Source organism: Paramisgurnus dabryanus, chromosome 24 (genome assembly GCF_030506205.2).
Source record: "Paramisgurnus dabryanus chromosome 24, PD_genome_1.1, whole genome shotgun sequence".
NCBI classification, from domain to species: domain Eukaryota; kingdom Metazoa; phylum Chordata; class Actinopteri; order Cypriniformes; family Cobitidae; genus Paramisgurnus; species Paramisgurnus dabryanus.
This window is the reverse complement of record NC_133360.1, coordinates 26,135,961-26,149,824: the sequence shown is the minus strand read 5'-3', so window position 1 is coordinate 26,149,824 and position 13,864 is coordinate 26,135,961. Positions and strand designations below refer to the sequence as shown.

Here is a 13,864-nt window from a genome sequence, read left to right as displayed (position 1 = left end):
GCTCTCTTAAGAAACACTATCCTTCTGTAGTTCAGACTATGCGTGTGTGAGAATGAGATCACAGATTATAAAGTGAAGTGATATTTGAAGTGTATCAGGCGTGACCCTGTCAGACCAACGTGATCTCACGGCAAGTCGTGTTATAAAAATTTGATTAATTTATTCATGTCCATGACACGAAAAATTTAGATTTTTTCATGCCTTGAGCAGGAATGTATTTTCGTGTCCTCAGCACAAATTTCTATAAATAGTTTTTCGTGTCCGTGGCACAGCTTAAAATAAAATGACAAGAAAAATCAAGTCGTGCCACAACACGAATAACTATTTATAGAAATTGACACGAAGTGACACATAAAAAAGACATCCATGCTCAAGAAAAAAAGCTGAATTTCGTTTTAGAATTTTAAGTTGTCTCCAGCAATGACAACTTAGTAAAAAAATGTGTCCGGTGGTGGCTACTGTAGATTCTCTATGTGTTTCAAAAGCAAGGGGTGAGCAGTGAACTAAGCCGTTGGTTCCAATTTGCAACCTCACCACTAGATGCTGCTAAAATGTACACACTGCACCTTTAAAAATAAAGCAGCAATGCCAGCCAAGAATCATTTTTGGTTCCTCAAAGAATCATTCAGTCAAAGGTCCCTAAAAGTACCACTACTTTCTTGCCTTTTATAATCTGAAGAACCATTTTTGGTTCCTTAAAGAACCTTTTCGAAACAAAATGCTTCTTCAAATGTTAAAGTTTCTTTATGGAACCGTTTAGCCCAAAATGTTTATTCTTTGGCACCGTAAAGCACCTTTATTTTTAAGAGTGTGTTGACAATCTTCATGCAACACTGTAAATTACTCTGAAATATTTAAGCAGACGTGGCAGCACTGCCAAGGAAAATGTAATTGAGAAATAGTGCATGCCTCTAGAACTAAATAAAGAAATTTACTATACAGCTACATATCAAGATGTCAGTTTTATGCAAATGACTGTCAAAAAAAAATATTTCTAAGCATTTCATGCTTTCTACAGACATTTAAAGATGTTTAAGGTCACACTGTAAAAAAATTCTGTAGAAATTACAGTATTACTGGGTAGCTGGTTGCCAGTAACTTACTGTAGATTTTACATTTATGTTTTTTACAGGCAACAGTTTGTTCAAAGTTAAATGAACAGGAAACATTTTCACTCTTTATCTTCTACAGTAAATTACTGGCAACCAGCTGCATAATTACAGCTATTTTTTTACCGTGCACACAATGCTACACTGTAAAAAAAATCTGTAGAAATTACAGTATTACTGGCAACTATCTGGCAGTAACTTACTGTAGATTTTACATTTATGTTATTTACTGGCAACAGCTTGTTCAAAGTTAAATGAACAGGAAACATTTTCACTCTTTATCTTCTACAGTAAATTACTGGCAACCAGCTGCATAATTACAGCTATTTTTTTTTACCGTGCACACAATGCTGCACTGTAATCAAATTCTGTAGAAATTACAGTATTACTGGCAACTATCTGGCAGTAAGATTTTACATTTATGTTATTTACTGGCAACAGTTTGTTCAACGTTAAATGAACAGGAAACATTTTCACTCTTTATCTTGTACAGTAAGTTACCGGCAACCAGCTGCATAATTACAGCTATTTTTTTTACCGTGCACACAATGCTACACTGTAAACAAATTCTGTAGAAATTACAGTATTAATGGGTATTACTGGCAACTATCTGGCAGTAACTTACTGTAGATTTTACATTTATGATATTTACTGGCAACAGTTTGTTCAAAGTTAAATGAACATGAAACATTTTCACTCTTTATCTTCTACAGTAAGTTACTGGCAACCAGCTGCATAATTACAGCTAATTTTTTACCGTGCACACAATGCCACACTGTAAACAAATTCTGTGGAAATTACAGTATTACTGGCAACTATCTGGCAGTAACTTACTGTAGATTTTACATTTATGTTATTTACTGACAACAGCTTGTTCAAAGTTAAATGATCAGGAAACATTTTCAGTCTTTATCTTCTACAGTAAGTAACTGACAACCAGCTGCATAATTACAGAGCAGTTTTTACAGTGTATAGAAGAACCATTTTTGGCTAAATGGTTCCATAATGAACATTTAACATCTAAAAAATGTCTTATTGTCATTTACAAATTGGTTCTTTGGGGTGAAAAAGGTTCTTCAGAATATAAAAGGTACACTGTAAAAAAATGATAACATATCAACATATATTTTCATGTTGCTTTAACTTAACAAATTAAGTTACACAAATTTAACTTGTTTGTATAAGTTATGTCAAATTATCACAAGTCAAAATTTTAAAAGAGTGGGTTGAAATGACTTACAAAACCAAGTTTTTTAACTTCGCCCTTCATCCTTTTTTACAGTAAGAACCTTTGAATTAATGTTTTTTTTTTTTGAGGAACCAAAAATGGTTATTTTATGGCATCGCTATGAAAAACCTTTTAAGCCCCTTTTATTTTTAAGAGTGAAAGCCCAAACTTACAGTCCTAGTTAAAATTACAAGAAACTAGTTAATTACCCTAATTAAATGAACAAGAAATGAAAAGCAATTACATTTTAAACCAGATTTCTAAAAATAATATCTGTAAGACCTGAAATCGTCCTGGAAAAGACAAAAAGAAGAACAAATGGAGAGCATAAATCATTCAGAAAATGAGAATCTGCAGTTATTTAGTTTCTCCCTCAGAGTTACTCAACAATGTCTCAAGCAGTGCACCAAAATATATGATCACAAGCCACATTTATCATTAACTCTTCCAAGACCAAATGATCTGAGCTGTGTTATCAACATTCAAAAATCAACATCTTAGCAGATGAACAAATCCCACATTGCTGTGCCACTCCTTCTTTCCACACCTAATCTCCATCCTTACCTGTGGATCCTAGCTGGTGGGGAGGAGAGAAATAGAAAGAGTGTGAGAGAGAAGAGAGATGAGACCCAGAGGTGGGAGATGGAGGTCTTATATACTCTGGCTGACCCTGCTGTCTATTTCAGGAGAGACTGGGTCATAACACAACACGTAGGAGAATGAGAGATTGTCAGTATGTGTGTGTGTGTGTGTGTGTGTGTGTGTGTGTGTGTGTGTGTGTGTGTGTGTGTGTGTTTGAGATCACTTTCTTGGTGGCACAAACGAATCAAACACTGCTATTAATAATCTGGCCACATTTGACGTCTTGTGTTTTAATAAATCTCTGTCCGATTCTCTTAAGCTCCATTCCAAAATGAAGTGAACTAACTTTTGAACAACCTGCACTTTATAAATGCTGGGTTGTGTCGATCGATTGTTGTGTGAAATATGGACATTTTCTGGGTTAATTTAAACCAATGTCCATATCTGACCCAGCTATAAGTTATTAGTGTATACTTCCTATATATGAAACCTCATAAGTGACTGATTTAAATGCTCTTTATAGGCATAAGACTTGAAGTGGAGGGTCACTGGTGAGGTTTATTGACTCAATTTTTGTTCCCATAGTAACAGTGCTGTCTATTACTTACAGTAAGGATTATGGGTAATGTAGTTCGTTACCAGGTAATCTATTACATTGGGATGTTCCAATGTTCCAATCTGATGATATTTTAATTGATATTTCTATCACATTTGTTCATCATCAATGCATTATGGATTTTTTTCTCCATAAAGGTGATGCATGCAAAGCAGCCTAATATGTGGCCAAAACAAGATGTCCAAGAAGACATCATACGCTATTGACAAAATATATTTTTGCCTGCCAGATTCTCTAGACAGCATTTAAGGGAACCAACAGTTTTTCTTGTCACTGTGTTTTTTTATTAGAAGGAAATGGATTATGCAAAGCCTCGGTCTAATATTAAACTCTGATTCGGATTCTTTGCATTGTTTTAAGCGTGTACTAGATGTTACACTGCTTTAAATTCATGTTGCATGTGTTACACTTTACACAAAAACACTTGACTGGGATGGCACAGTGGGTAACACTGTTCCTCTAGTTAGGTCCCCAGTTTTAGCCCTGACTAGGTCAGGACATCTTTCTGTCTGTCCTGGGTTTACTCTGGGTACTCCGGTTTTCTCCCACAGGCCAAAAATATGCAAGTTACTGTAGGTGAATTGGAGATACCAAATTGCCTCTCCCCCAAACGGTGTAGGGATCAACTTGTGTATGGATTACCCATTGACAGTAAAAAATATGGACGTAGTGTCCGTATAGGTTTGTGAAGAGCTTTTTTGAAACCAATAGTGGGCGGAGCCTGCCGTCGCCATCTTGGCATTGCATCACTGTGCATCACTCGCGGATAACCAAATTTGGGTAAAGAGGCAAGACGTGGGTGAAGTTAAAGTGGCTGGTTGCTAAAAACATGCCCGTCTAGCTCAACGGTAGTGACAGCAGTGGCAGTTCACTCGTCACTCAATTGGCCACACCCTTTACTATGCAGAATTTTAAGGCTTAAAGGAACACGCCCACATTTAGGGAATTAAGCTTATTCACTGTATCCCCCAGAGTTAGATAAGTGCATACATGCCTTTCCCATCTCCGTGCGTGTTGTAACTCTGTGTGACGCAGCCCCGGCTAGCTTAGCTTAGCACAAAGACTGGAAGTGAATGGCTCCAGCTAGCATGCTGCTCCCAATAAGTGACTAAATAACGCCAACATTTTCCTATTTATGTGTTGTGGTTTGTATAGTCACAGCGTGTACAAATAACAAGGTGATATGAGACACAGCCATCTTTTAACCGTAAACATACTGGGAACTATATTCTCAGAAGGCGAAGCACTGCTACATGGGCGGAGTGATTTGCTCGCAGCACCCGAGAAGCCCCCTGGTGAGGAGCAGAGAGTTCAGTCAGAGTTGTGCAAATCAAATCAACCTACTATTTAAACTCTTTCCATGCCATTGACGAGTTATCTTGTCATTTAAAAGAAAACATTTCCCTGACAATGACGCTTTCCTGACGAGTTTTTACGGTAATCTGTAATTCCGCTATTATTCACTTGATGGCGCTCTTACCCATTTTATAAAAAACTAATTTAACAACATTTTAAACTTCGTGTCTGTATTGATAATCGTTCTGAATCTGATCTCTAACAAAATTCCTTTACAAAAATGCCATTATTTTAGCTTTTTGCTCAAAATTTTGTATTTAAAAAAAAAAAAAAATTTAAGAGGTTATAAAAAGTATGAGAACATTTTTTTCCATCTTTATTTGTTTGCTTGAAAGCAGAGGGTCTTTTCTTTCATTTGATATATTTGTATGTTTATATATTTATAGAAGACAAATTTCCTGGAACGCATTTTGTGAAACTTTAGTGAAAATCACAAAAAATGCTGGGGGAATGAGTTAAGTTTTTACTTGTAATAAGTTTACATAACTTACAAAAACAAGTTAAAATTGTTTAAATTAATAAAAAATATAAGTTGATTTGACATAATTCTGTTACAGTGTACATTCTTAAATGTTTATTTTTTTTAGACAAACATATCATTGTGCAAATATATTTTTTATTAAAATAATTGAGACCGCACCTCAGGCAGCTGCTTGAAAATATGCCATGAGTTTAAAAGTGCAGCATGAAGGTAAAACAATTTGGTTTTGCAAGTCAATTCAACCTATTATTTTAAGTTTTGACTTGACATAACTTATAAAAACAAGCTGAAATTATTTAACATAATTTTTACAGTGTGCAAATTCTATAAGATTGACAAAAGTGAAAATGATAAAATATAAAATAGTTTTTTTATTCCTATAGTTACAATTGTGTCATTTATAGTTTTGATGAGTTTACTTTATTCTAAAATGTGTAAAAAATATAATTAAGAAGTCATTAAAAAACCTTTGAACAGTGGTGTATATACCAACTTTCAACCATATTGGAAGTCTCTGTCACACTTTTGAAAGTAAGTGGAAAGAAACATGTTAGTATTAACTTTAGACACCAGACGTATATCAGCACCATTAAGCCCTGGTGTTGAAATATTTTTGTCCGACAATGACCCTGGAGGCATATCGGACCATATCACCAACGCATACATAAGACGCCTGACGAAAGACAGGGAGAACCTTCTTACACGTTTCTACACAACCCCAATGCATGGCAGGTATTTATAGGCCTGTGTGATCCCCTGAGTGATCCCTGTAATGTGACACCCTAATAATGTAAGCGTCTGTATCAAAACAGCTGGGTTTCAAATGTCTCTCTCTTGTCCTATAAATCACTTTCTGTAGTCTATTCTAACATCTCTTGATTACCGTCTTTTATTCCCGGGCTGAAATTACATTTTAAAGTATGCACTTAGCTATACACGAAGTATCCATCCATTTATCTTACTCAGACTTAATTTTAATGGTTTTCCTCATGCTGGTGGCAGTCAGGGGGTTCAAGATCCTCTCTGCTTTTTCTGACACTGTCTGCTACCTAAGGATATATGGTGTGAAAATGGGAAGCGGGGGCATTTTAATCAAAGTCTCATTTGATTTTATTTATTTCTCATTTGAGAATAAGTTGATTCAATGAAAGAGCAGCCATTTAAAAACTTTTCTTATGCCTCTTCAAATCATATAAAGGCAGGATGTTATGTTTGACATCATTTTTATAAAAGGCACAATAAGCAAACCCAATGAGTCTTAAATGTGTTTTCTTCTCAGATACTTCCTTTAAACACAGCAATTCCCATCTGTTAGAAATGGGAATGCTGTCACCGTATCCAATCCTACTCATCGGACTGATCTCAAGTCTCCTCACACACACACTACCTCCTTTTCTGTACTGTTTGACCCTCTGTTCTTCCATCACGCAAGACTGTTATTTCTACCGACCCTATTCAATTACTCTGTCTCAGCAATTACAACACACACACACACACACACACACACACACACACACACACACACACACACACACACACACACACACACACACACACACACACACACACACACACACACACACACATGTAGAAGAGTGGGAAAAGCACAGACAGGCAGAAAGACAGAGAGTGAGACAGAAATAGACAGAAAACAGATCTGGTGGATTGCTCTTTTGCTAATAAATAAGAAGTAATGAGGGAACGACACTGTGATGGAAAAACTTACTGTATAGATAAACACTTAATTTATTTATTTATAGTTTTATTGACTATAGTAATAATTTTAAAGAGCACCTATTTCATTTAAAAAAAATACAATGTGTTTGCTTGGTTTAAAAAACACCATACCGTACATTTTAGTACTGTAGCTCAAGATATTCTGTCTTTCTTAAATGCACAGATTTTGTACAAAAGCGCTGTGGCCATGATTGGCCTGCTAATCTGTACGTTGTGATTGGCCTGAATACCTCTGACATCAGCAGGAAATGTGACGCCCCCTACAATGTTTGAAAGATTCGCTCACAATGCAATGCTGACAGGAGTTAACTTATGATAATGTTGGTCTTGTCTACATCAATAACATTTCGTGTGTTTGTTGTAGTCCAAGAAAAGACATTTTCGTTACAGACGATAACTTGTGTCATCGTTTACTTTGGGATTTGTTCCTTTTGCATGTACTAAAACACAATTACACACCAAAGGAAATGTAAAATTGTGAATCAGACCATATGTGCTCTTTAAAATAGCAATTGTGATTCTGGATGCTGAATTTAAAGTAAATAAATGTTTGTGGTAACTTAAAAAACAAACATTTTGTTATCCCTTGTATTATGACTACACTGTCAAAAAAAAAGGTACACAACTGGGGTCGCTGGGGTGGTACTCCAAGGTACTGTTTTATACCTTTACAGGTATATAAAAATAATACAATGTTGTACCTTAAGGATCTATTCTGTACCTTTAAAGGTACAGTTAACTGTTTTGTACCCCTAAAATCTAACTGGTACAAAATTGTTCCTTAAGGTACACAATTAGGGTATAATATTGTGCCACATAAGGTACAACATTTCAATGTGTTGTATACCCATAAAGGTACAAAAAGGTACCTTTTAGGGTACCACCCCAGTGACAGGAAAAGGAACAACTTTGTACCTTTTTTTCTGACAGTGTATGACTTTATGATGACAATTTGACCCATTTTAATTTTTAAGCTGTCTGAAGAAATAGTTAACCTGTAATTTTATTCTTGTAATTTTATGACTTTTTCTCATTTATAGTCATGAGCATGCATGCAAAGTTAGAATACTCTGATATGTTTTGAAGTGTACGCAAATAATTTCGTAACGAATTTGATGTTCGCGGGTCATTTTGACCCACATTTTCTTTGTTCCAAAGCAACTGTACAGACCCAAATTAAATATATGTTTTTAGTGTTTGTCGCTATATTGGTGTTTTACTATCCTGAAATTAGGGTAAAAAAGACTTTTCCAAACACAGATGGTAAAAGTGAGCTATCATTTCTATTGACAATGTATATTAAATACTACTTAAGTTATCTTTTTCTTTCAATTTGACCAATATTTGTTTGTTTCAAGGCAACTATATAGACACAAATTAAATACATTTATTGCATAATATGTTGCTGTTTACCCTGGAAATGGGAAAAGTCAGCTTTTGCTCACTATTTTCAGACATAGAAAGGTAAAAGTGAACTATCATTTCTATATTCAATGTATATGAAATACTATGTAAAGCAGATTAATTCAGACCCAGAAGTGAATACAGGTGATGTTTTGTGGTTAAATGAAAATTGTGGTTAAATGAATTTTTTATAATCATACGGTTTGTAAAAAATACTGATACTAAAATGCTCTTTTTCATACCAACTTCCTTCTTGTTTTTCATACTGTGATATTTAGGGAATTGCTTTGAATCCAATTGACCCGCTCCATCAAAAACGTCACAAAAATCGAACACTTACGGCCATGCTATATTTAAAATTCTGAAACTTGTTACTTATTTGCGTCGTCCAATAAAAGCTGATTTATTGTTATCAGGAAAAGATTTAATACAGAGCAAAAGAGGGTGCCATATGGAGTCCACAACAGGTGCTGTATTACACAAGATAACAGGTGCACAAGAGCCACTGCAGCTGTGCGTTAATGAGAGAGAGAGAGAGAGAGAGAGAGAGAGAGAGAGAGAGAGAGAGAGAGAGAGAGAGAGAGAGAGAGAGAGAGAGAGAGAAGAGAGAGAGAGAGAGAGAGAGAGAGAGAGAGAGAGAGAGAGAGAGAGAGAGAGAGAGAGAGAGAGAGAGAGCAGAAGAAATGTCTGTGTAAGACCTTTTCTCTGATGTTTCTATTCAAATCTGTTACAAATTCTAACAAAAAGACATCAATGAGATGATTGCTGATGATGAATAACAGTGTAAAACCAAAATTAATGTCTTTAGCTTTGTTCATTTAATGAATTCTTTCATTTTTTTCAAGATTTCGGTGTCTTGCCAACTCTGAGGACAGTTTCAGACACTGCTGAGATCTCACATATGATATAACTGAGATATTGAAAGTATTAGTTTAACTTTTTGCTGTCTGGTTTAATCAATTGAGATTCAAGTTATATTGTTGTTATTCAACAAAATGTCAGATTTAAGAAATTTTCCTTAAGATGCATGTGTCAATTTTACTACAAACAACATCAAATGCTCTTACCAAATATTTTACTTCCATCTTACGTATTGGGACCGTACGCAAAACAGTATCCGGTAGAGAAGCTCTGTCATTCAAAGCTTTGGACTTTCCTTCTTTTATTGTAAGTAAACACATTTGTTATCTTGTAATGTATGTAACATGTATGCGTAGTTCAGAGCAGGACAGATAACATGGTCTTGAATTAAGATTGTGTCACTATTGCTTTCTCGCTGAAATGTCAATGTGAAATCTCTCTCTCTCTCACACACACACATGCATGCATGCACGCACACATCCCTAAAGCTAAAAGGAAGCTGTGACCTTGAGCTAAAATGTAAACATGTCCATGTCTTTGTATGTATGATTGCAACGTTGTAAGATTCTTCCTCTTGTATTAAAACTGCCTTGACATGGTTAACATTCAAGAACTCCCAGATAGCATGCAACCATTGAAACAATGTTAAAAATCGTTGATTTGTCAATGTTAATACCACTGAATCAATATCACGTTTGCACCCTCTATTAATATTGAAAATATATTGAAATTTCAACAAATCACCATTATCGTGATCAGTGTTTGCTTTAGTTGGGCCCTTGACTCTTGTGTTTTAATGGTAAGTTTTCTTTGGCTTCTGAAGCAGTGTTTTAAAATACATCTGCTATTGCAAAGAAAACAAAGATCTGATGGTATCAAGTAGTTTAATTCTTGTAGATATACCTAAGTGATATTAATGAAATACTGTTAAAGTTATGCAAAAAATTTATTTTATAGTACTAGTTGGAAACCGTGTAAGGACTGCTATTTTGAGGAGTACAAAAACACATTTAAAAAGTTAAACTACTGAATCTATCTCTGACATCATGAATCGGTCTATGAATTTCATCAATGGTGACGATCAACAAAAGAAAGCTTCATGCTGCAATGCATGCTAGGTATCATCGTAGTACTAAACTAAGTTATAACTCCCAGCATGCATTGCAGTTGATCGTTTTATATAAATTTGTTTGATGATTGTCACCATTGTCGAGATTTGTAGGATGAGTAATGATGTCTGAATGTGTCAGCAATTTTTCTGTTTGTCTTGTCACAGTGTATTTACAAACCAAAACAATTATAAATGTCAAAAATGGATCAACATAATCATGTAAAGCAGCTTAATTTTATATAATCTTGACTTCTTCACAAAAAGCAATCAGTTTCAACTTAACTTTAAAAACACATCTTTCTTTTCCAATGCATATGTGTTTCTACATAAACACATACAAACATTAAAAAAAGAAAAGAAATATTTAAATTAGTGAATAACAAGAGTCAATGACCCGACTAAAGCAAACACTGATCACAATAATGGTGATTTGTTGAAATCTCAATATTTTTTCAATATTAATAGAGGGTGCAAACCTGATATTGATTCAGTGCAGTTAACATTGACAAATCAACTGTTTTTAACATTGTTTCAATGGTTTTCATGCTAGCTGGGACTATTAACAAACTCACAGTCATTGGCACAGTAAACATAGTTTATAAGATGTCTATGACAAATGAATGCTTTAATAAATGATTATTAATACCAAATAAATGATTAAACATATTTGTTAAATATAAACAGGTTAACATAAAAAAGAGAAATGTATCAAGGTGAGATTGCATGTTTTCTGTTCTGTTTGCTGCCACCTAGCGGTTACTCCTTATACTCCACTGCACTTAGTTTCATATTTAGTCAGCTTTTGCTTTAGACAAATATTTTAATGAAATAGTGTGCATTTATGAATAATTTAACAAGACCAGCCATGACTTGTTAACAAAGTAAACAAAAAAACTCCTAAATATATATTTATAAGTACTTTATAAGAATTTAAATGACTATAGTAAATTGTAACACATCGTAGTTTATGTATGACTACACTTGTTAATAGCGATCAGGAACTGATAAAAACTTTAGGCTGATATTCAAAAACACTAGGCTAATCAGTTTACTATAGTTAATACAAACATGTTTAGTTTTCATGCATGCATGCCATCTGATGTGCTACTGTAATTGGCTGATCTGAATTCCTCTCATACCACGAATTAAACCATTTACTGACAGCTCGACCGACTGAAACAGAAAGAATTCAGTGGTTGATATCATCTTGTTTTCTTGAAATCCTTCTGTTTGATCTTTTTTGTAAGTGTGTGTATTGTAGTAAAGCACCTGCTCGTTGGATTTTTTTCAGTTCCTCTGTGCTCTGTGAGCAACTTTAACGTAATTTTAACCCGCCTCAGAAAACCACCAGAAGCTTCACTTCCACTTTTGCTCAAATCTTTCTTTTGTCTCCGTCTATCTCTCTCTCTGTGTGTGTCTTCGTCTGTCTATCTGTCCGTTTGAAGAACCAGGAGCTGAAGTCATAGCTCGTGCCCAGCATGTCTCTCCCGCAACAGCTGAGAGATGAAAGGTGAGCAGCCGCGTGTTTTCATCATCTGTTTACTTTCATTTATTATAAATCGCCATTCCTGTTTTACAAACATTGTGTGTTGTCGTACTGTATGAGTACAGTAGCACGTGTTTGTTTACAATAGTTTCCGCCAATAGTATTAAACTACTAGAAAACTGTCGCCTATGATGAGGAACATTGTAGCATACTTGATATGGTATGGTGTTTTTGAACCTTTCTTTAGTAAAGTATACTACAATGTTTACTTCAGTTTATCAATTCAATAAAGACTACTTTATATTACTAAAATATATAGTAGGCTAGTCAACATTTGAAGTGGATCAAAAAAGTTGTCCTGACAAAAACGATTATTGGTATAAAAGGTTTTGATCCACCTGGAATGTTGACTAGTGTACATTAACAAATAATAATAGTTTGTATAATATATACCACAGTATACTACAATTTTCTAGTTCACCATAGTTATAACTAAAGTATACAGTATTTTTTCAAGCAGTCTCTACTGAAAAATCCAGCATAAGCTGATTGCTTGTTTTAGCTGGTTTAAGGTGTCAGTAGCTGGTTTTAGCTGGTCAAGCTGGGGAGTCGGATGGTCTTCCAGCCTGACCAGCAAAAAATCAAGATGGGAGACTAGCTAAAACCACCTCACCAGCTTCTGCTGGTCTAAGCTGGATTTTTCAGTAGGGCCATTATTGGTTTTAGCTTATAAAGGTTTTATTCCACTTCGAATGTTGACTAGTGGATGACCATACATGCCATTCTTCCCGGACGTGCCCTGGCTAGGATTTTGGGTTCGTCTTCCGAAAGTCGTATTTGTCGACCGCATACTTCATAAAGGATTATTGTTATTATTTCAGAAAAGCAACCGTTACATTTTAAGGTAAGAATGAAACTACGATTGTATGTCTTATGTTTTAACTGAATGGCATATGCGGTCAACAAATACGACTTCCGGAAGATGCACTGAAATCCTGGCCAGGACGCCGTCCGGGAAGAATGGCACGTTTGGTCACCCTAGAGTAGTGTCAACCTGATCTCACAAATTTCCGTGGCATAGTCACAGAATTTTGTGCTAATTTTTCCGTGGCATTCTCACGGATCTCCGCATTTTTCCTTGGCCCTGCTACGGACTGTCTTTTTCCGTGGCATTCTCACGGATTGGTTACTCAACTGTTTTGTCCTATTTTCTTACCACTTTCGCTTCGGTTTAGGGTAGGATTTACATGAAATGACATCCCTACCCAAACCCAACTCTAACCCCAACGCCAGGCGACAATTGTTTAAAGTTAAGAAAATATAAAATAATAAATCGGAAAAAAATTGTATAAACCAATAGTTAAAGTGACATACTAATGTAAACACCAAATCTAACCCTAAACCGAAGCGAAAATGGTTTGAAAATAGGAAAAAACAGTTGAGTAACCAATCCGTGAGAATGCCACGGAAAAAGACAGTCCGTAGCAGGGCCACGGAAAAATGCGGAGATCCGTGATAATGCCACGGAAAAATGAGCACAAAATTCCGTGACTATCCACGGAACTTTGTGAGATTATGTTGCTAGTGTAATAACATTTTCTAGTTAACTATAGTTAAAACTAAATTAGCCTATACAGTATTTTTTCAAGTGGGTACTGAAAAACAAGCAAAGACCAGCATAAGCTGGTATCTGGTTTTAGTTGGTTTAAGGTGGCAATAGCTGGTTTAAGTTGCTCCCAGCCTGGCAAATCTGGTCAAGCGGGTAGGGCAGCTGGTCTTCCAGCCTTACCAGCTAAGTCCAGCCAGACCAGCTTAAAAAGTTACCAAAACACGGCTAGACCAGCTTGCTACACCAGCAAATCCAGCTAAGCTGGGAGACCAGCTAAAACCAGC

The 13,864-nt window shown here is 35.5% G+C and overlaps 2 protein-coding genes across 4 annotated transcripts in view; one reads left to right on the top strand and one right to left on the bottom strand.

Moving 5' to 3' along the window:
* The window catches only part of pvalb7 (parvalbumin 7), a 48,170-nt gene that overhangs the window by 5,256 nt on the left and 29,050 nt on the right, over window positions 1-13,864 (bottom strand). The window contains exon 1 of one of the 3 annotated variants that reach the window (XM_065259671.1): window positions 2,902-3,044. The exons of 1 other annotated variant lie outside the window; for it this stretch is intronic. The gene's annotated coding sequence lies outside the window, so the exon portion shown is untranslated. Of the gene's footprint in view, window positions 1-2,901; window positions 3,045-13,864 lie in introns of those variants that run through there. One more of the 3 variants, XM_065259673.1, reaches the window with a different exon arrangement.
* ncf4 (neutrophil cytosolic factor 4) overlaps window positions 11,791-13,864 on the top strand; it is a 39,499-nt gene continuing 37,425 nt past the window's right edge. The window contains exon 1 of the mRNA XM_065259670.2: window positions 11,791-11,995. Within this exon, the coding sequence (XP_065115742.1) occupies window positions 11,964-11,995 (32 nt within the window). The 5' untranslated portion in view covers window positions 11,791-11,963. The remainder of the gene's footprint in view (window positions 11,996-13,864) is intronic.